At 39.7% G+C, this 22,034-nt stretch overlaps 1 protein-coding gene across 1 annotated transcript in view; it reads left to right on the top strand.

Moving 5' to 3' along the window:
* Positions 1-22,034, top strand: part of CARD11 (caspase recruitment domain family, member 11) — a 44,217-nt gene that overhangs the window by 6,431 nt on the left and 15,752 nt on the right. Inside the window, exons 2-10 of the mRNA XM_009877611.1 lie at positions 14,370-14,582; positions 15,204-15,341; positions 15,939-16,264; positions 16,995-17,174; positions 18,597-18,749; positions 18,843-18,968; positions 19,461-19,658; positions 20,123-20,302; positions 21,332-21,386. Of these exons, the coding sequence (XP_009875913.1) occupies positions 14,370-14,582; positions 15,204-15,341; positions 15,939-16,264; positions 16,995-17,174; positions 18,597-18,749; positions 18,843-18,968; positions 19,461-19,658; positions 20,123-20,302; positions 21,332-21,386 (1,569 nt within the window). The remainder of the gene's footprint in view (positions 1-14,369; positions 14,583-15,203; positions 15,342-15,938; positions 16,265-16,994; positions 17,175-18,596; positions 18,750-18,842; positions 18,969-19,460; positions 19,659-20,122; positions 20,303-21,331; positions 21,387-22,034) is intronic.

Raw genomic sequence — 22,034 nt, forward strand, 5'->3', positions numbered from 1 at the left:
TGAACTTTTTCACTTGCAAAGAACAAATGGAAGATGCTAGATCTGAGGCAGAAATAGTCAGAATTTGAATGCTGCTTTGAAGGCTGTGAATTTAATGACAAGCTCCTGATACATTGTAGAACTTTCTGTAATGCACGAAAATATAAACTCATTGCATTTGCATCATTATAACATGGTAATAATGCATAAATCCAAAGCTATATGAGCACGGTAGGATAATGTGGAGGCAGGGAATTCCATAGTCTCACATGAGAAATTTGTTCCACCGTGAATTTGGCCTTACACAAGTCTGAAAGGAGACATGCAGCTCTCTGCTGCCCAAACCAGCAATCCTTATTTCCTCCAGAGAAAAATATAGCGAATTGAGAAAACACCTTCTGATGGTTGGATGTGAGTTATGAATCACCACAATTGCTGGACCATTCTGTCCTGGAAAGGAACAGCAACGTTTTTGGCTAAGAGCTAAAACTTTGCATATAGAAATCAATAAAAATCATTTATTGCTTTAAGCTTGCTTTATTCTTTAAAACTGTGGTTTAGCAGAATTATCCATTGGAGATCCTCAAACTGTGGAGCAAAAAAGTCTGATTCTGTTTGTCCTTGCTGAGGTGAGTGACAGAGGTATTGGAGAGAAACACAGAGTTATTCCAGAAATTTGAACTGGAATTAAGTCTGATTTACAGAGAGTGATGTCACCATCCACTGAAGATATCAGGGACTGTTCATATAAGTTGTTTGATGAAAGTTGCTCAGCTCATCTCAACTCCACCATTCACCTCATCACCACAACTGCTAATACAATGTCCAGCATTTCCCAAGTCAGTCTTGATAGTAACATCTCTGGGTTGTGGCTCTTTGCTATGGCAAGTGAATGACAGTGTAACAGCAATGTGAAATTGCCCTGATCCATGTGAAGCTGGGCAAATAAAAGTTGCTAGTGAGTTTTGCTATTTTTGGCCTTGTGTTTTGAGTAAACAGTATCAGGAGAGCAAAAGGCAAAATCTAACCTCCTCATATTTAGAAGCAAGAATGAGCAGCCAAGATTAAGCTAAGAATTCTTCTTACTGTTTCTAAAAGCTGTTCAACTCCAAAAGTTGTCAGTGTTGAATCCTTAATCTCGTATCTGGTAATAGGAACATAGGCTCTTTTGTATTCTTACCACTTTTGAAAACGGGACATAGGTAAATTGGGTGGGATTTTTTGCAATTTTTACCACTAATTTTTAATCTACTAAATATATTCTAAGAAACAAAGAACATGAATATTAGAAACATGAAATACCAGTCTTCCTTCTCACAACTCCCTTAGTTCCAAAGGGGTACTAGGACAGAAAGGGCTAATTCTAGGGCAGAGAAATGGTCAGGATGTCAAAATAAGGTTTGTGGTTCTCCTTGCATATTTTTACTTTCTCAGAGCCAACATTTTTCCTGGTGTATGCAAGAAGGAATTAAAGACAGGATCTAGGGAATGAACTTGTTCCTAAAAAGGCTTCTTGCTGCTTTTCTTGAGAATATAGGCTGCCACTTCTACTAGGAGGCTTTCAGATGAGAAATGGAGGGAGATGCTCTAGGTATAACTGAACAGCTGATGATGAGAACCTGTAGACTGTGTACTGGGTTTGACAGTGTGGAAACTATAACTTACCCACTCTGCTGATCCTTACAACTGGCATGAAAATACTGCTGTGCTCGTTGGTGACTGCCCCGAAATCTGGATGGTACTTTTAAAGCATTATAAAATTGTCAAGAGAAAATTAGGCTGACAGAACCCAGGAAAGCCTCACTGTCCCCAAATTGCTCTTGCCTTACTGCATAGAACATTGCTTGATGTATAAATTCTGCTTTCCATTACTTATAATGAAGAAGAGCTGGCTTTGTCACATTACAAAGCAGTCAGTTTTTATAATGTTGTGAGTGCATTCTTGGATGCTTCCAGCTTTCAGGTTGCATCAGAGAGTGTAGAAGAACTGAAAAGTTGCCCACGCATACGTAACCAGGACCAGTACAAATAAAGCCCTTTTCACCCTAGAGAATATTGTCACTGAGAGCAAGCAAGGGGCATGCCTGCACACAGACTTACTCCAAAAGCTTTTCTAGCAATCAGGACATGTCCTGTAAACACTTCCTCCCACACTGACTTGCTATGAACAATTTCCGTGTGAGTATAAGGAGAAAGTACAGTTTTGTGGTTACCGTAGCTCTTTCAGTTCATCAGCCCATCAGCAAGTACCTCTCCCACGGTACTTGCCCACTTCACACTGAGTCCTCTCTTTTGTGGGGTTCCTTATTTTGTGCTCCCTCATTGAGACAGCTCGTGGAGCAGCGGTAGAAGAACACCCTTCCCCACCTTCTCCCCAGGCACCCGTCGTGTTGCTGTGCAGGGAGCTGTGCTCCTGTAACCCTCACACAGACATGCCAGCATCAGTGCTCATGTCAGCCTAGGACACACGTTCTAGGAGTGCTAATAATGAAAAGGCTGGACACATTTCCTATTTTAAAGAGGCTTTTAAAATTCTCTGTATGCTTCCTTTAAAAAAATTCCTTTAATCTTTCTGATGTTTGCAGTACCCTGGAGAGTAATACGAGCTCTTTCCTCAGTTGATGAGTGTGTTGCTTTTATAGGATTTGAAACTCTTACTGACCTGGGTAGCTTATGACAAAATAGGATTTTGAATTCGGATCCAACTTGCTCTGTCTTACTTCTGTTTCTAATCCAGAATGAACCTTATCGGTTGTTATTTTGTATTTCATGTGACACTGTATCATGATAGATTAATTACTGCTGCAGAAGACAGAAGGGCCTTGCTATCAAAGAAGGAACACAGCATGTAATTCTTAAAAGTTCTGAAACTCAAGTGGAGGAAAGCAGGAGTTAAACTGGCTCCTGTGTAACAGTTGTTTTTGTTTACGCTTGATGTTCCATCCCTGAGCCTAATTCCTCAGTCTCATCTTCCGTGGTGACTTCGTTAGCAATGAGATGCTAATTAAATTTCATATTTACGATTAGAAAATAAAATCATTGGACCTTTTTTTAATAGATTTTTATGAGCTCAGTTAGGTTTTTTGGCTCAGTTAGCTGAGTCAGCAGTATAGATTCTGCAAGGCTGAACTTACCGGCTCTGAAAAAAAATAGATGAATAGAACAAATAATGGTGGAAGGAGAGTCTAATCTAAAACCTCGTATAGTTTCTACACAGTAGTAATTTTTGAGTGCAAGAAAAATAATTCTGGTTTTGTTCTTCAGAAGGAAATATTGATAGTAATGTAAAAACGATACTTCTTTTATTACATCTCAGAGGATGCAAAGCTTAAAATTTCACCTAATTCTTAAAATCTCAATTGTACTTTGAGACAAGATGCTGAAAAGGGATTGATGTTTTAGAAATGTTTTCCATCAACTGTTAGCTAGCAAATTATTTATTTCATGAATTCAGAAGGGTTAGAATTAACACAGGTAAGCTCTGGCACACAGCATCTGCCCTTTTCCCTGTGGAATGTGTACTGCTGGAGAGTTTATAACAATAGTGGAGAATCAAAACTGCTTAAATACTGCTGGCAGCCAGATTTATAGGTGCTATATAGAGCAGTTTCCTGTTCATGTAAAAATGAGCATCTCTCCGAGCTTTAAAGGCCCATTTTTCAAATACTTAGCATTTGAAGAATGCTTCAGTTAAAAAAAAATATTTTTGAAAGAGCTCAGCTTCAATTTTAAGCATGTGAGAAAGACCTGATTTTTAAAAGTGCTTAACACTCAGCAGCTCTGTGATTCATAATGCTATCTTATCCCACACTCTGAGGCAGGTCTTGCAAAAATCTGGCCATTTATTTTGATGCCTAAATGCCACCTACACTCTTTAAAAATCTGACCCTAATTATGAGTTGTGCCCTTGAGTAGGAAGGGGAAATAAGGGGACTCAATCCTTACGTGTGGGAACCATTTACTGGTGCTCATATTGCATGTAACCTTACTTCATACACAAATATAACATTGAATTTATAACAGAGGCTTTTCTGCACATTCTGCAAATGCTGTTCTTGTTAGCTTTTGACACTTTACGCCAGGAGATACAGTTAATGCAGATCGCTCATAAGGAATTGTTATGCCTCAAGGCAAAAGTTAGGGCAATAAACCAGAATTTTCACTGACTTTTACTCAGCTACCACCCTTTGCACTGATAAACATCTCCTAAAGATCAGAATTTGGGTGCATATAGTCCTACAAATCTTGCTTTTGTAATATTTTTTGTAGAGGCTGTTTGACAGTGGCTGCCTGTGCTTAAAGACTGGGATGCTCACAGATGGAGTGTACTTCTGGCATCACTTTGCAGGTGCTATATTCACAAATATTTATTTCCACAGTCAGCAGAGAATTCAATAGAATTCACGTGCTTCTCCTTACATTGACTCATTCTCACGAGCCCCACCCAGGTCAAGACAGATTGTCAGATTTCTTGCTATTTTAGTACTTTGCTTCTTTGATCTTTTAAAAAAATATGTGTTAACCACGAACTGAACTGGCCAGAGTTTCCAGATGAGACCACAGTTTAGTCTCCTCTAACAGTTAGTTTATTTCTTCTGAGATAAATTTTCCACATGAAAGCTTTGCAGCATTTTATTCCCGCTCAGTCCCCATGTGTTGCCTGATCTAGTCGAGAGGTGGCGTCCCTGCCCAAAACAGGGAGGTTGGACTAGATGATCTCTAAGGTCCCTTCCAGCCTAGGCCATTCTATGGTTCTATGATTCTCTATCATAAGAGCAATGGACTTAGTTATGGAGAAAGCAATGGAAGATGCTTAATTCGTCTTTGCAATGCTTTGAAGGAGGAAAATATAGAATTTGGTATAGCATTTGGTGTATGTATATATACGTACAGTATTTGGTATTTTTCTTCTCCAAGACAGCAAGACAAGGTCATAGAGAGATTACACCTTAGAGAAATAAAGTACAGTCCTGTTAAGTAAAGATTCAGACAACTTTTGCCTTAAATTGCTGGAGAAGTGACCTCAATGAGCCCTCCGGTCAAATGACAAGTGAATTGTCTCCCTGTTTTCCAGAGATTGCTTCCCTGCTCTTAACTACAGGCCTGCTTTGGTGACAAGGAGTTGTTACTGAAACCCAGCTGTATTATCTGCAGGAAAGGAGCACTTGTTTGAGGTGCACCTCCTTGGTCGAAGTGCTCCATCCAGAGCGCACAGCACTCTGGCTGTGAGAACACTTCCTCTAAGACTTTCCTCTGTAATGGTGTCGGATTTGAAAGTCACCCACAACCTCTGTTCAGAAGAAAAGGGAAGTAAGGCAGCCCACAGCACCTTTCTATCTACTATATATAGGCAGTGGGTTTGAGAAAGGGGATGGTGGGTGTATGTTTCCGGAGCTGTGTGACAGTCTTGCGACACTGGTACGAACAGAGAGAGGACACAGAATAATAAGAAGAGGAAGTGACCAGAAAGCATAAGTGGGAAAAATCTATTCATAAACCAAGTACAACTATTTCCATATGAAAGAAGAATTCTGATTTCCAGCAGTAAAATAGCGAGCTCCTGATTCCTGGTGAGGTTTTGTCCTTCCTAGGCCAGGCTGCTTGTGATCTATTGTAGACTTTTTCTTGTCAAATGGCATCCAGTTGTCTTCTGTGTGTTTTGTGCTCAGCTGACTGAGACACTCACGCAGCTTTAAGCAAGCTTACAAGGGTAGAGGTTTTTGTCTGTGAGCAGAACATCAAGGACTATGGCAATCTGTGACTAGGAGTAGAGCTTTCTTCTTTTAGTGACTTTCAGGTAGAAAGACTACATGTAAGGCATATATGTCATTCTTCAAGCCACAGTCAAACTAGCATGTGCAAGACAGAAGTTTTTTCTTTACGATCAGTCTTTCTTAAAGTAATAGTTGCAAAGAGGTCACAAAATGAAACAGTCTATAGATATCTGTTCTGTCTGGGTGAAGCTGTGGGTTTACATAAAACGAACAAAATGAGAATCATAGCAGTCATTACCCTTAGGGGACTGGACAGGGTTTGATCCAACAGAATATATTGTTAGCAATTAAGAGCTAAACATGAATGGCTAAGTCTTCACAGAGCTAGGTGGGGAGCTATTATGCCTTTGCATAAAGCAATTAAGATACTTAACTGAATCGTATTCTCCTCACAATCAATGCATGCTGCTGTTATAATGCAGTAAACGGTTTGCGTGTGGGTTATTTTTCCTGTGTTTGGAGCAGTATTGTTTGTTAAGGTTGATCTTCGTACAAGGGTTATGAGAGTTCGCTTCTTATTTGTTCATTCTTTGTATTTTATGTATTTTACTTTGACTAACTGTAGGATTCTTCAGACAGGATTCTGTCTTATTTTCCTGCCATGCTATATATTGTATGAAATACTGCTTTCAAACTTTCTTGGGCTATGGTGAATTACAGTGAGATTATCTGACAGTATTCAAGGTGGGAGTGTAACTTTTTCTGTTGCCTACACGTTTACTGTCAGTTCTTACTCAATTTGGAGATTGTTAAGCTAGAGCGCAGTCCTCCCATCTAACATGTTCTGCATCATCCTTCGATTGTTTGGGCATCAAAGTATCACCTACAAGTGTCTGACTGTATGGAAGATGTTCTTCCCTGAGTGTTTTTTATTACGGTTTGTAGAAAGTGTCAATTTTTTAAATAAACAGACCAAGTAGCACTTTGGTGTTGTAGAGCTACACTTCTTTCTCTTTTCCTGTTTTTTTGTGACTTGTATTAATAGAAGTGAAGTGTTAATAATGCTGATGAGAATCAGACTATTTTTGCAAGGGTTATGTGAGTTTTATACGTATGTATCAGCTAATGAATCTTGGTCCTTACCAGGTTTCTGTGTAGCTCAGTCTATGCAAATCCCTTATGAACACTGGCTCTCTGTACCACAGAATGTACTGGGGTTTGTAATGTGAGCACACCTTTTACTGGAACTTAACCTACGATCCTCAGATCTATTTGCATGTTTAGGCAACTTGAATTTTTAATTCAAAACTCCTCCTAATCACACAGGACTATACGCTTGTCCCTAGATGTGCCGCCTCCTCCTATGCAGTGAGAATCTCATTATCAATTGTAAAAACAGAGTGAGTCAGTCTCAAGAAAAAATTAACCTGGGACCTAGTAATGACTTTTGAAAGCATTTGTTGGACCAGCATTCTCATGAGCCCTTGGCAGCCTGAGGATGACAGTTTCTTTTTTAGATCATGGGGTTTTGCACAGGTTAGTTGAAAAGAAATGCTTGTGTCAGTAGCTAATGCTGCACTCAAGAAAAAAAGACCAGATGTATAAACATATTTATACTACGTTAGCACATTGATTTCTGTTGTCCTCATCATCATCACGTGTAACAGGATGGAGGATGTGTAGATTAAAGCATTTATTAAATGTCAGGCTTTCAGCTCTCCACCATTGCTTTGCAAATCCTTTAAAATAGATGCACTAAATTCCTGTGGTGAATTATTTATTTAAATTAATATGCCATTATCTTGATTTGCATGCTCAGAACTAACACTAATTTCTAATGTGTCAGGAGCAGTGGTGGGGCTTTGCCTGTTTATCCATTCATTTGCTTTACACCCCACATTCCTTCCCTTTGCCTTTACTAAGGCCTTTCCTGTTCTCATTTCTGTCTCACTTCTGTTCTTCACTTTCGATCTGTTGAGTTCCCCTTTCTCTAGCTTTCTTTTTCTTTTCCTATTCCCTTTTTGTATTTTTTTTTTCCCTGACTTCACTTTTTTCATGTTCAAATCTCATCTATCCATATTTTTCCTTCACCTCTCATTGCTCACCTCCCTCATTTCTCATTTGTTTTCACATATCATTTAATAACAGTGGTATTAACAGTTTCTGAATTCTGTGTATCAGATTCTTATATAATATAGGAAAACAGAATAATATCCATCTAATCACCAGTGGAGACATTTCCATCCGAAGGGTCAGATCTCTCTCTATTGACTCTAGAGGGAACCTAAGCAATTCATAGTGGCTAGAAACTTATCTTTAGAGGGCATTCTAAGGTAGAAGTGTAATAAGGTGAAGTTTCAAACAGGCTGTTTTCCGTTTGCTAGAGAGAAACTAGATTTCTAAATTAAACTAGATGCCTAATTCAAATTAGTGAGATGAATCCACCCTCTAAATTTGCTCTGTCAGAGTACTTAGATGATAGGTTGCTGACGGAGCTATAAGCATCTTTACTGTCCGTAGAAAATAGCGACACAAAAAAATGACGGAGTCTTCAAAACATCATGTAAGCTATTTGTAGAGGAGGATTTTTCCATTTTCTTTGTTTATTATTGTAATAAGTGTTCTACAACCAAGTCTGATTGGATGTTGCATGTTCGAGGTAGCACAATATGCTGTCTGTTTGCTATTGAGACGAAATTAGTCATTTCCTTCCTGGGTGATAAGGTGATAAGAGCCCTGAAGTTCTAAAGCTGGCAGACTTGAGGAAGACAAAGACTTTAGATATTCTCACTAGATGGCGTGTGAAATGGGAAAGCATAGATCTCAGCCTTTTATGAAACAGAGATCATTACTGAATCCTAATAAGTATTACTGCACTGATTAAGGTCTTTTGCAACAGTATTTCATTGGACAGAACAGTATTCCTAATGTGTAAATAGGTTTTTTCCCTCAGAAAGTGATAGGTATTTTATAGAATTTTATATGCAATTTCAAAAGCAGACAAAAGCTGAATGCAATCGGTGCAATTGTTCAGCTCTTCAGTAATGTTATCCTGCAGTATTGAAAAGCTCGTGTATCTTTGTTGCACACAGTTTTCTAGTTTAGATGGTTCTAAGCAAACCATTAGCTGTGCTGACTAACACAACTAGTAATTGACCTGTGATTTATGTACGCATTACCCTTTCTTTTTTTTTGAGATGGAGTTTAATATGGATCTATTCATACCAGAGTAAATAAAGGCAAAGGAAGAGATAATTAAAGAGAGTTCCTGAAGTATTAATTCTTCTGCCCCTTTTCTGTTAGAACAGGAATAGTGATTAGGGAAAAATCTCTGATTTATTCAGTTGCTTTTTTTTTTTTTTTCATAGAGCAGAGGTACTGAATAAGAGCAACATAACAGAACTCCTAATTTCTTTTTCTCTCACTTCGTTGTTGAGCTAATAGTTATGAAAATTAGGGGAATTTTCTTTCCCTCTTCTGCTTGTAGAATCAAGATGAATATGCCTTCAGAGCTCTTTGAACCAATTAGGGAGTTTGTTTTTTGTTACCTCTGTCTCTTCTGTTCAGAAAATGAGAGTAGTATTTATGACTATGGCTATCATCTGGCTTCACCGAAGATCTAGCTGTACTTCCCTGAAGCCTTGCAAGTCTGCTAGTGGTTTGGGGTATTTTTGTAGATTGTGTGTAGAAGGCAGAGTGACTCAATGGATTTGAACAGAGTACTTTTGTGCAAAAATAATCCTATTTTGTGTTTAAAGCTTCCTGCTCTTCTGTTACTTTGGTATCTCTTATTCCATAGTTTTCTTTTATATTTTGTTGAGACTTTGGCATTCAGTAACCTGGTTGAATCTTTTATATAAGGAGGGAGTTCTTATATGTACAGAATGATTCTTTCCATATATAACCACTGTGACCTAAAACAGAAATACAGCACGATCCATTCAACAGCGCTGCTGGCTTCAGAAAGTATCCTACAGCCTGCAAAATCTGAAGTAATTAAACTGTACTAGTAATAAATATTTTACTAGGGCGTTCACATCTTGGTGTTTCCAAGTGCTTTGCAGTCACTAATTAACAAGTTCTACCTTGTCATGAAAACACTTATTTCCAGCCTTGTTTTCAGGTGGGGATACTGAGGTAGAAAGAATGAATATAAAATAGAAATTCTTAAAGGGAGATGCAGACACTGCCTCCTCTCCTTTGGGAGTCTAGATTTAGGTACCTATGTGAAAAAAATTTGCAAGTATGGGTAAGCAAATGCAGTATTCTTAATCAGTGTTTAAGGCTTTTAAAATTGAGTTTCCGTGCTATAGAACAGTGCAGCCAACATAATTGGAAATGCTGGTATTCAGCATTTTAGAAAGCCAGGAGTGCAAGTAGAGCTCTCCTGTCCTTAAGCAGAGGAATATAATTTCCTTATGACACTTCAAATTGTGACTGTCCTCTAAAATTAAAAATAGCTCTGAATCCCTTTTTGGTTTTGCAGTTCTCTGATAGTGCAAATCTGCACGTATCCATACAATCAGCTTTTGAAAAAGTCACCCTGTTGTTATATTTTAGCATGTGAGGTGCTATACAAACTCAAGGGAGAGCGAGTATTGCCCCGTGAAATCTAGAGATAAGCGTCGAAAGAAGATTTAATACAATACCCTCAAAAAGTTGAGGATGATTATAAACACAGTTCAAAAATGCTATTTTCGTCTTTGTTTTTGCTTTAAAGTGTGATAATTTTTATGTATTCCTTATCTATAGACACATCTTTAGTATTTAACATAAACTTCTATCCATATTAACTTAAAATTTGCACAAACATTTTGTGTGTTGTTTAAATACTGCCCATCTGTGAACATCTGTGACAAATGCTGAAGTCCAAAATATTAAAATAGATCGCCTCTTCCAAAATAAACTTCCTCCTGCTTCTCAGTATGAGGACAATACCCTTTTCTCATATTTCACAAGGGACATACCAAGAAAGCAGACAACCTAGAAGAAGCCTGGGTTTGCATGGCGATTTCTCAGTATCGACAGGCTGACAAGAGTTCAGAGCAAGGGGATTCAAATAATTAAATGGCTGAAGGGTTAATTTCCGCACCATTATGAAGCGAATCACAAAAAAATGAAGCTTGAGATGTGACCTGATGATGAGCACTTTAGGGAACCCCTGGTTCTGAAGCCTGCAGGCTTTATTGCCTTGATCAGTGGAGGGTGTCACTGACATATGAGCGTGTGGAGTCTGAGTGAGAACAGGGAACAGCTTTAACTGCAAGGTGATTTGTTTGGTTGAAAAATACAACAGAAAATAGCAAACACAGAGAAAGATTCATTTGTGTATAACAGCCAAGAGATGAAAAGGGAGATGAGGGTAGTAGAGTGTTGCTCTTAATGTAAAAAGGGATTCTCTCCTTTATCTGTCTGTATCTACAGAGATCTTTCAAATAGATGGGACTAGCTGAGATTATTACTGGATTAAGATCTCCTGCAGTTAAAATCTATTTTGTATACTAACTACTGAAAGGAGCTGCAGGAGAGCAATTTTTTAACTGCTGTGGCAATTGTGGGGTTTTTTTTGGTTAATGTCTGTGGAAGTCAGTCCAAGTCTGTGACTTCACACCTGGGATTTGTAGTGGACACCATAATATTTCTGTGACATATCACAACTCCTGAATGTGTTAGATTACAACTCAAGGGGTGTCAGAATCAGAAACTAGATAATGATAATAAAGATCAGATTAAATAAGTGATTACACATTTTAAAGCATTTGAAATCTGTCATTTTTAATTCTATAAGTGAAAACAACTTTTCTGCAATATCATCACAGGAAGAAAGGACAGAAACAGGGAAGAAAGTCTTTTAATACCCAGAAAATGCATGTCCTGAAAATTTTAAAGCCATGATAGAATATCTTTAGTAGTTTCCCACAGAGTTTCAGTTGTCACATCTGTTTTTTGACCAGCACACCAAAATTTCAACCAATCACAAACATTTTATTTCCTATTTGATGTTACATTAATACTAAAGCAAAGAAATATTTGTGCCATAACTAATACCATCTCCATTGCTAACATCTCTGGAACAGCCCTACAGGACAGTGGAGTTCCTGGGGGGTTGTACTCTTACAGCAGTCTGGCCAAAGAAACACAACAGAGGCAACACCTCAAGCTCTAGGAAAGAGAAGTGTTCCCCGTTGCGCAGCAGTGATCCCCGAGGGGTCGTGAGCAGCGCAGTGCTGAGCTCTGCTTTGGTAGGGCAGTTCCAAGGTGGAAATTCTGACATGGTGTGGGAGACCACTCCACTGAATGTTGTTTCTAAGGGCTTGCTCCTGATAAAAGGCTGTGATTAACAGCACTTTGCTACCTGAAATCTCCTTTTAAAATTCTTCGCCACTCATGCAATATACTTACTGCTTTCCCATTAGACATTATGTCCTCCCAAACGGTATGGATGTATTATGCTTATATACGAGGGACTTTTTGATAAAGGTATTTTTAATGTCAGGTAAAAAAATGTATTAATGTTGAGAATTACACTGATGAGTGAACTCTTCTTTGAATCATTTAATGGAGAAATCCCCTACTAATGTCCTGAGGGAACTGCTGACATGTCATAATTTCTGGTTCAGTGCAGCAGGTTACAAGATGTCTTGCATTTTATGAAATTTAGGCAAGCACTTCTTTTGCACTCTGAGGTCCTGGTACACTCCCCAAAATTAAAGGGCCTGCAACACACCTTTTTTTTTAGATGCAATAGATAGCTGTGGCTGTAGGATGACTAAGGTACCTTCTGCTTTACTGCCTTCTGCACCTGAAAGTTCAGCTTCTCCAATTATGTAGTTTTTGTTAAATTCACCTTTGAAGTGAAATACAGTTATTTGCAGAATAAGTGGTGGACAGTAAGGTTCATGAGAAGTGTGTGTACTTCAAATGAAGCTATTTCACCTTCCGCATTCCTCCCACTGCTGCCTACTTTATACAGCTTTTATTACTGTTTTACCTTTCTGCTGCTCATTACTCCAGTGTCGTCTTTACCACGTGTAAATACTGGCATTCTGTACGAATTTCATCCAGCTCGGAAGGAGTTTGTAAGACCAGAGAGATTTTTCTGTAGCTACAGCCAAACCCCCATCATTCTGGATCCTGCTGAGCAGATCTGCTTTCCTTGCTTTCTCAGGACTCTTGTCTCTCCTAGCCCATGTAACTGGACTAGTGAAATCTATAGGCACACAGGAGAGCACAGGCTAAAAAGGTGTTTCCTAGGATGTGAAACTACTCCTGGAATACAGGAGAAGAACCAAACCCCTGGCAATACTCCCCTAACCTGTCCATACAAATTTTTCTCCTAGAGGTAGTGAACCCCAGCCTAGGCTTTCAGACAATATGGTAAGGCCTTCGAAAGCATCAAGCACACACATTTGTAGGACTATTCTGTATTTCATTATGACAGAACACTGATAAACACATTATTTAGCAGATTAGCACTTTTGTTTTCAGTTTTCAAATGAGGAGTTAATAGCCCCTGGCTATAAATATTAATAGCTGGCTTTGCCCAGTAATGTTCAGTCTAACACAGGCTGCTTTGCAGTTCCTAAAGTTGAGAGCTGAGGAAATTATAACACAGTGGAGAGAACTCTTCTGGGCCAAGAGAAACAAATTGTTACTTCTGAGGTCTTTAGTTACTGATTAGTTACTTATTACCACTAAAGTCTGTTAAAGCAGGGCTCTTATCTCATGTGACCCAAGAACTGCACATTCTTCTTATGCCATGGTCTCTGATGGGGTAAATAACTTTTGCAATAGAAACTTGTGTTCCTTGTACCACCTGGATCACAAGATCTTGAGAAAGCTAGAATGCAAAAATAAGACTTGTTTCAAAGGTTAACATTTAGTACAAAATTAAGAAGAAAGATTTATGCGAAGTTTCCTTACTCCTAACTTTAGTACAAGTCTTCTCACCTCATTGTTGCCTGCTTGTAACCTTCTCTAATGAGGTGGTTACAAATTAGGATCTGTCAGGAAATTGCTTAGCAAGCACTCAGAAATCATGTGATGATATTTGCATGAGTCAAGAACATTTTCAGTCTTTGTTGATGCGATGCTTATACTTACCCACTCACACTGAGAAAGGCACGGTCTGAACTCACGGCTATTGGCATTTATTCCTGCCTGTCAGTTAATCCACACTCAGCTGCAGAAGGCAGATATATCTAACTGCTCGCTTGTGAGATAACTGTTGTTGTGGTACAGCCTTTCTTTCATGTGTGTTGGCTCATCACATGTGTGCAGGAAAAAATACAAGTTCAAATCAGTACAGCTGAGAGGAACAAAGGTGGTGAGAATGGAAGCTGTAGTTGCCCACAGTTGTCTTTGCTCTGAGCTCTGCATGTTCATTGCATTGCACCGTGTCCTTTACTGCTTCTGTTGTGAAGGAGTCCTCTGACTTGTAGAGATCTTGATGGAGTGAGCTGAGCTACAGATTCATCACCAGAGAGCAATACGCAATAGTTTGTAGACTCAAGATCGCACTGCTCAGAACTGCCACTTTTGGATGCGCTGTGGACAAATTCAACATTAGTCAGGAGTGACTCTAAGCTCATCCTATGTGACGTGGAAGCACAAAAAAGTAACGGGATAGAAACTGTCCTGTTTGATGCTCATTTCTCAATTGTTTCCCTTGTTAAGGAGGAGAGCCAGAGATGGATGATTGCCTGGAGACACTGAAAGATGAGGAGGAAGCTTTGTGGGAGAACGTCGAATGCAACCGGCACATGCTGAGCCGGTACATCAATCCAGCCAAACTGACGCCGTACTTACGGCAATGCAAAGTAATTGATGAGCAAGATGAGGATGAGGTGCTTAACTCACTTATGCTGCCCTCCAAAATTAACCGAGCAGGTATTTATTTTGTGAATGGCTACATCTGCATCCCTGTCTGAACAGTACTATTTTGCCAAGTCTGGAGGGAGCCTGTATTAAATTACAGATTATCAAATGGAAACCCTGTTTCCATTTACAGGAGATTTAATGTAAAGGGGGGAATCTGCTACTGCTGTTTTCATAACAATGACTCTTGCCAGTACTGTGCAGATTGGAGCTCATGGGGTTCATCAAAGGCTTGGCAAATATTGCAGTTAACACAAGCAGCAGCCACTGCCATTCCACAAGTAGATTTTCAGCTGTCTTGCCATGCTTCATGATCTCTCACCAAAGGGCCTCCCATCCCAGAATTTCAGTGCTGCCTGGTAAAGGCTGCACAGAAAAACACGTCTTCTGAAATTTTTGTTCCAGAGACCAATTTGCCCACACTCCCTCAGAATAACGATCAGCACAAAAACAAAGGCTACGTGGCATTACTTTACGAGTTCAGTTGAACTCACTGAATCAGCCAGACTTTCCATGGCACGTTGCTGTGGCAGAGATGAACCTTAAGCGCATGTAACTCCAGGGGTACGTACAGTACTTGCTTCTCCTGCTCATAGTTCTGATGGGTCACCTCTCTCTGTTCTCTGTTCTTAGGCCGATTGCTGGACATTCTCCACACTAAGGGCCAAAGGGGCTATGTAGTTTTCTTAGAGAGCCTAGAGTTTTACTACCCTGAACTCTACAAACTGGTGACAGGGAAAGAACCTACACGGAGATTTTCCACTATTGTTGGTGAGTAGAAACAATCCCCAAGGAGCCTGTTGACATAAGGACTATTTTGAAGGCTGGGTTTGGTTTTCCAGTCAAGGAATGGAAATAAAAGCTACTGTTGTAGTAGCATTCTGCCGTTTTTCAGTCCCGTTCAGTGCAAAATGTGCTAGCAATGGGTAATGTATAAAGAGAAGAAACATCTCAGTTGTCTGAATGAAGCTGAAGAGCTTCAAACTGAATGATGGGCATTACAAGAAATCTCAAGAGAAGAAACATTGGACCTAAATTACACTGATGACCCTCATGTGTGAAGCGTCTCTGAAGCATTCAGATTAATTGTATAGATTCATTTTACAAATTTGTGGTATTTCCACAGACCTGTCAGCTGGAGCAAGACAAATGTAAAGGCTTCATGTTTCATCTAGACAAGCTGTATGCTTGTATATTGTGATTCTGGTGATAGTGTGCTGTTGCCAGTTAGATACTCAAATGTGTATCTGTGCATATTCTGCATCTCTGTACATACTCTGGGACATTTGTTTCTTACTCAATTCTGCTGACCCTACTTAGTATAAAGTTACTTTATTAGACATTGATAAGCTGTTCAACCATTTTCAGTGGAGGAGGGACATGAAGGCCTTACCCATTTCCTAATGAATGAGATCATTAAGCTTCAGCAGCAAGTAAAGACAAAAGATGTGCAGCGCTGTGAACTCTTGGCTAAGTCTCGCCAGCTGGAGGATGAGCGAAAGCAGCTAAAACTGAACAAGATAGAGCTGATGACCTTCCAGGAGAGATACAACAAGATGAAGGAGGAGAGGAACAACTACAATGATGAGCTGGTCAAGGTGAAAGATGAGAACTACAATCTGGCCATGAGGTATGCCCAGCTGAGTGACGAGAAGAGCATGGCTGTGATAAGGAGCCGAGATCTCCAGTTAGAGGTGAGATAAATGCTCTGTGCTGCTTTAATTGGGAGCAGCAATGGCAGATGCCAGAGACATCTGGAAAGATGAGACCTTTTCTGACAGCACAAAGGTGTAGAGCTCTCGTTTGCTTTGCTTACCCATGTGATTAGAGGCATCACTGCAGAGAAATGCCAGCTGCAGTGATGTATATTAATGGCAGATAGTTTTTATACTTGTAATGGATTAGCAGAACATAATATACTTAAAAACAAAATTTTAAAAGCATAACTGTTTGCTAAAAACATCCTTTAAGCTTTTCAGGCTCAATAATATCTTGGGGCAGTTATCCAGAGTTGCACTTCAGCTGCTGGTGCTTTATTCAAAGAGTCTCACATAGAACATGTGAAAGCTTGAAGCCATTTAGGAAATACAGATAAATGCTTCAAGTGCCATGAAATTGATGCTTGTGTGTGTGTCACAGACCAGATGGAGTGAACAACTACTCATAGTGGATCTGGACACTGGGGTTTATTTTAGAACCAATGATATCAGACACTTTGCCCCACTTTGTGTTTTCAGCAGTTTAGTTGTGGATGTTCAACACACATGTTCACCCAACTATCTGCTGCTTGGTAGCCTTCACAGTTTAAAGCTTTTTTTTCCACCTGTGACGGTATGTCTTCAGAGCAGTAAATATCAGAGCTTGCAATGATTTCTTTCCTTTTGTTTCCTCTTTCTCCTTTTCACTGCTCCCTGGCTGTTCTAGATTGACCAGCTGAAGCATCGCTTGAACAAGGTGGAGGAGGAGTGCAAGCTGGAGAGGAACCAGTCTTTGAAGCTGAAAAATGATATTGAAAACCGACCCAAAAAGGAACAAGTTCTGGAGCTGGAGCGGGAAAATGAGATGATGAAGACTAAAATTCAGGAGCTACAGTCCATCATTCAGGTATAAAACCAGATTGCTACCTTTAAACTTTCAGTCACTTCAGCTTACCCCTTCTGCTTAGCCAGGTGATGGATTCAGCAGGCTTTAACCACTCCTTGCCTCCAGGCACCCCCATGCTCTCCTTCCATATTGTCTCACATAACCCAGGTCTTCTCACAGCCTGCCTTGGTGGCTGCCTTTCAGAACCTAAGTGTCTGGAGAAGGCTGTGAGAATGGGACAGAGAAGCAGGAGGTGGTGACAGCTCCCATTTGTTTTGAGTAAGGGACAGGGGGTTGAGTACGTAACAGGGAAACTGGTAACTATGAACAAGAAGAGATGGCATGGTCTCTGCTACCACTCCTCACCTCAAATTCAACACATCCTCCTCCTATAATGCTAGGAGGTGTTGAGTGAAAGCTCTACCTGCAAAGCTACAATAAGCCAAAGTGCAAAGTGTGGAAAAACTGAAGGTTGGTTATGTAACTGCCAGCTGTCTCTGGTACTCCTTGAACAAACATATGCATGACGAGGAGTTTTACAAAAAAAAAATTGTGATCTAACAAATCAAGCTTTACATGGAGACTGGCTCTTCTGAGGTGCGGAGTGCAGCTGTTTATTTGCTGAGTACTCAGCTCCTTGCTTTAGCCCTCCCGTGGTTCTTTGTACCAGTCTGTCACTACAAAACTGTTAAATAGCCAGTCCAGAAATTTCTGACAGGGGCTCTATGTATCCTGTTTTCCTAATTGAAAGTATAAATAAACAAAAGGCAGTTTGTTTTAGAAATACTTAGGCATACTTAGAAATATTAGGTAAGTAGGCATTTTTAAAATAAATAGGTATATTGCTTTCTTGAATGTTGTGCCTTTTTCATCTTCCATTTATGGTTAATTTTGTATGGTAGCTTATTTGTTAGAACCTGCTCTGGTAATCTTGTTAATCTTAAATCTGAAAGAAAAAGTATTGCTGGACACTATAGAAAATGAAGCAGTGGTACAAGTTACTCCAGGCATGTTTAGTATTCTCTGAGCATAGCCCTGTAAAGCCTATGCATGCTTTAAAAACTCCCCTGAATGTTTTCTTAGGCCTTGCTCTTTGGCAAAGGGTGATTTTTGTGCTCAGTGAGAGCTGATTAATAGAGAAAAGTTTTGAATGCACGCTTGCAGTGAAGAATTGTCACTGCATCCAGAATGGATCAAATTATAGCCCCTACAATAAAACAGTAAAACAGTTCCTTCATCAGACTATTCTGACAGCAAGACAGCCTTTATTCATCTTTTCTGACACTAGTTTAAAATATGAACAAATGTCCACCTCTTCTCCTGCATACCCATTGCAATACCTTGTTCATTTTCTATCCCTCTTGCTTGTTACTGTCTTTGTTACTTTTCACCCTGCAATACTATTTTCTCGTTCCATGGTCTGTCTCTTAAAATTTTCTTCAGGCTGATAAGCGGGGTTTGCCAGATTCGGACAAAGCCATTCTGGATATTCTGGAACATGACCGTAAGGAGGCACTGGAAGATCGTCATGAGTTGGTCAACAAGATCTTTAATCTCCAAGAGGAGATTCGTCATGTGGAGGACTTGAGAGACAAGGTGAGAACTGGAGGGGTGGTAAGATGGAATGTCTCAGGGTAGTGCCCAAAAGACCTCTGAGAGCAGTGGTGCTTAACAGTGTGTCATTTCTAGTATCTTGAAGAGAAAGAAGATTTGGAGTTAAAGTGTTCAACACTAGGAAAAGACTGTGAGATGTACAAGCACCGTATGAACACTGTGATGATACAGCTAGAAGAGGTGGAAAAGGAACGAGACCAGGTATCTAACAGTTAAAGTGGGGAAAATTAGTACTAAAAGCCTGTATCTCATATGTGTCACTTTGGGGAATTGCAGGCAATTGGACCCAAAATACCATTAAAAAATAAGCAGTTACAAGAAATTACTAGTTGTTCGAATTTGCATTACAGTAATTAAACATAGGATAATATTGGGTTTTTTCCACAGCATAGCATCTGGCAGGCAGGACCAAGATCTTAACAACAACTACTGATGGCTTTACATTAGTGTCAAGTCATTCAGTTGGTACTCTGGAGCATTTTGCCAGCAGCAAAGAGGGAGCTGGAAATGAACCACCCTCATCATTGTAATTTTTAATGGTGCCACTGTGTCTCATCCTGCTCCTAACTGCTGTGTTAATTGGTGAATGGTGACCCGTTCCAAATCCCCCGTTCTAAACACCTTCCAGACAAAACCAGCGGGAGAAAGTGTCTGGTGCCCAGGTGTAAGAGGGGTTTCTTCTCTCCACTGCAGGCATTCCGCTCGCGTGATGAGGCTCAGACACAGTATTCACATTGTCTGATTGAAAAGGATAAATACAGGAAGCAGATTCGAGAGCTGGAGGAGAGAAATGATGAACTCCGAATTGAGGTTGTGCGGAAAGAGGCTTGCATTGTTAACCTAGAGTGCAAACTCCGACGGCTCTCTAAGGAGAATAACTTTCATGACCAGGTAGGCTTAAGACTTACTTTTAAAGACTTAAAAGTTTAGCACAGAAGGGAGAGGGGACTTTTTAATTCCCTTCATGAATTAACTGAAAAAAAATAACCTCCTTCTAAATGTCAATGTTGTGAGTTCTTCAGTAGAGTGGAGTTCAAGTTGTCTGGATCATGCACACAGCTTCTCAAAGGCTGACATTCCACAACTTGATTTTAAATGGAAGGAAAAGAAACGTGAAAAGACGATTAATTTCTACACTGGGGTAGAAATTGCAAATACTTTTGAGGAATGTACCCTCATGAACAGAAATCCCCACAAATATCAATCTAATTCAGATATGGGTCTGGAACCACATTTTTCGTGGATCTCTGAAGCAGTGGAGTTACAGAGAGTTCAGTCAGATTACTCTAAAGAGAGGTCATGAGGATTTGCACCAAACTGCTCTCAGAAGTAAAGTGTTTCCTTCTCATCTTTAGAGTTTGCCACGGAATCTACCCATTACCATTATCTCCCAGACCTTTGGGACTCCCAGCCCAAAAGCCAATGGTCAGGAAGCAGATGACTCCTCCACTTCTGAAGAATCTCCAGAAGACAACAAATTCTTCTTGCCTGATCAAGCTCGACTCAAGAGAAGAGTCAATCTAAAGGGAATCCAGGTGTGTCTTAATATGAGGCTGGAATGATACAGTGCAGGGACTGTTAGAATTAAGAGATAAAATAGATGTTGCGGTCAGACCTCTCAAAGTGCTGTGCAGTAAAGATAAGCACAGATTTGTACATGATAGTGAACTGTCACTTTTTGCCCTGTGGTGATTTGCATTTTGAGGAGCAGATATAATCAGGCTTCATAAACCATATGCTGCCCCTTCTCCCCATTTTGTGTATTCTCCTTGCTGCTGCTGTTCATTCACATTCTTGGAGCGTTGTCAATAAATTGATTCTTTGCCTTCTTAACAGTAGTGAAAAAAATGACATAATGCCCCAAGTCTAGCACACAAGTAACTGAACATGGAAAACGAAGCATTGATGGAAAAGCTCACATCGGCTGCAAGGCATAATAGAAAGAAATGGACAAAATCTAGAGCAAAATTAACTGCCTAATTTAGAATTAAATTATGGCAATTTCCTCTCACTTAAGAGTAAGGGGTATCATAAGCTAGGTCCATGATTGTTCCGGCTAGCTGCATTCATACAGCTATTATCTGATGCTATATTCATGAATTCTAAAAAGTATACAATCTAACATTTTGGGTTTTGAGCTTCTCTTTCCTTTCAACTGCATTTGAATTTTCCCTGCCCTTCATAACCTTTCTGAGCTCTGACTGTCGTTATTACTTATGGCGATAGAGCTGCATTTTTTACACTGCACACTCCAAAAGGATGCCTGTTGTATTAACAGCTGCCTGAAACCAGTCCCAAGGCACCCACTTCACCTTTTGTCTCTTTGTTCCCTTAGCAGAATCTGGAAATTGCAATGCATTTGGCCAGACTTCTAATAGGTGGCTAACTCTCATTCACTGCAGTGGCATTTAGACACTTCAATATCTTCTAAATTTGGGGTCCTGTTGTTTGAAAGAGGGCAAATATATTGCAACATAACGGTGGAAGAAGGGGTGAAAATATCTGGTTTACAGTGTGTGGCAAATACTCTGTATTTGTGTTCATTTTTGTCCTCTTTCTTTTAGATAAATCCAAGAGCTAAATCCCCTGTCAGCATGAACAAAACAGCAGAGTTTCAAGGTCAGAAAGAGCACCCATGTCCTTATTCCTTTTCTGTTGCTTTGTCTCATTTTCTTAATCTCTTTAAGTTGCTTTAACAAATATGCCAGCCAGGGAAATTTTTAACTAAGTCCAAGTGGGTAAAATAGACAACTTCTCTCATAATTAACAAAGTTATAATTTGAAGTAGTCAAGTGTTCTCTCTGAACGTCCTCTCCGTCCAAAGATACGCCCACAGACACACAACAATGTATCCCATAGCCTACCTAAATTTTCTGTTTGATCAATTGTAGTTCTAGTTTACAAAAATTTGTAAGTCATCTGTGTGGCGCCTGTACTAAAAGTCATTATACTATTCTCTTTCTGCTGTTGGGAATACCCTTCAAACTGAAATGACCCTAATCTAGCGATCATCTTATGAGTTGCTTTGTCCTTCAGCAAAAGGGAATTAATTTTAAATCTGAAGCATTGCAAAGTTTGGGGGGAGGAGGATTGAGCTACCCCTCAGCCAGCTGCCAAGTTACCAAATTCGTTGCTGTATACTCATGTCTGAGCTACTTCTAATTCCTCTTATTTATGTGACACTGTTACAAACACCATCTTAGGCAGCTCTTCCTTTATTTGTTATGTGCGGCAGCACACTCACTGTTGTACAAAATAGGATGGTAA

This window comes from Apaloderma vittatum, unplaced genomic scaffold (genome assembly GCF_000703405.1).
Source record: "Apaloderma vittatum isolate BGI_N311 unplaced genomic scaffold, ASM70340v1 scaffold9071, whole genome shotgun sequence".
Classification (NCBI taxonomy): Eukaryota; Metazoa; Chordata; class Aves; order Trogoniformes; family Trogonidae; genus Apaloderma; species Apaloderma vittatum.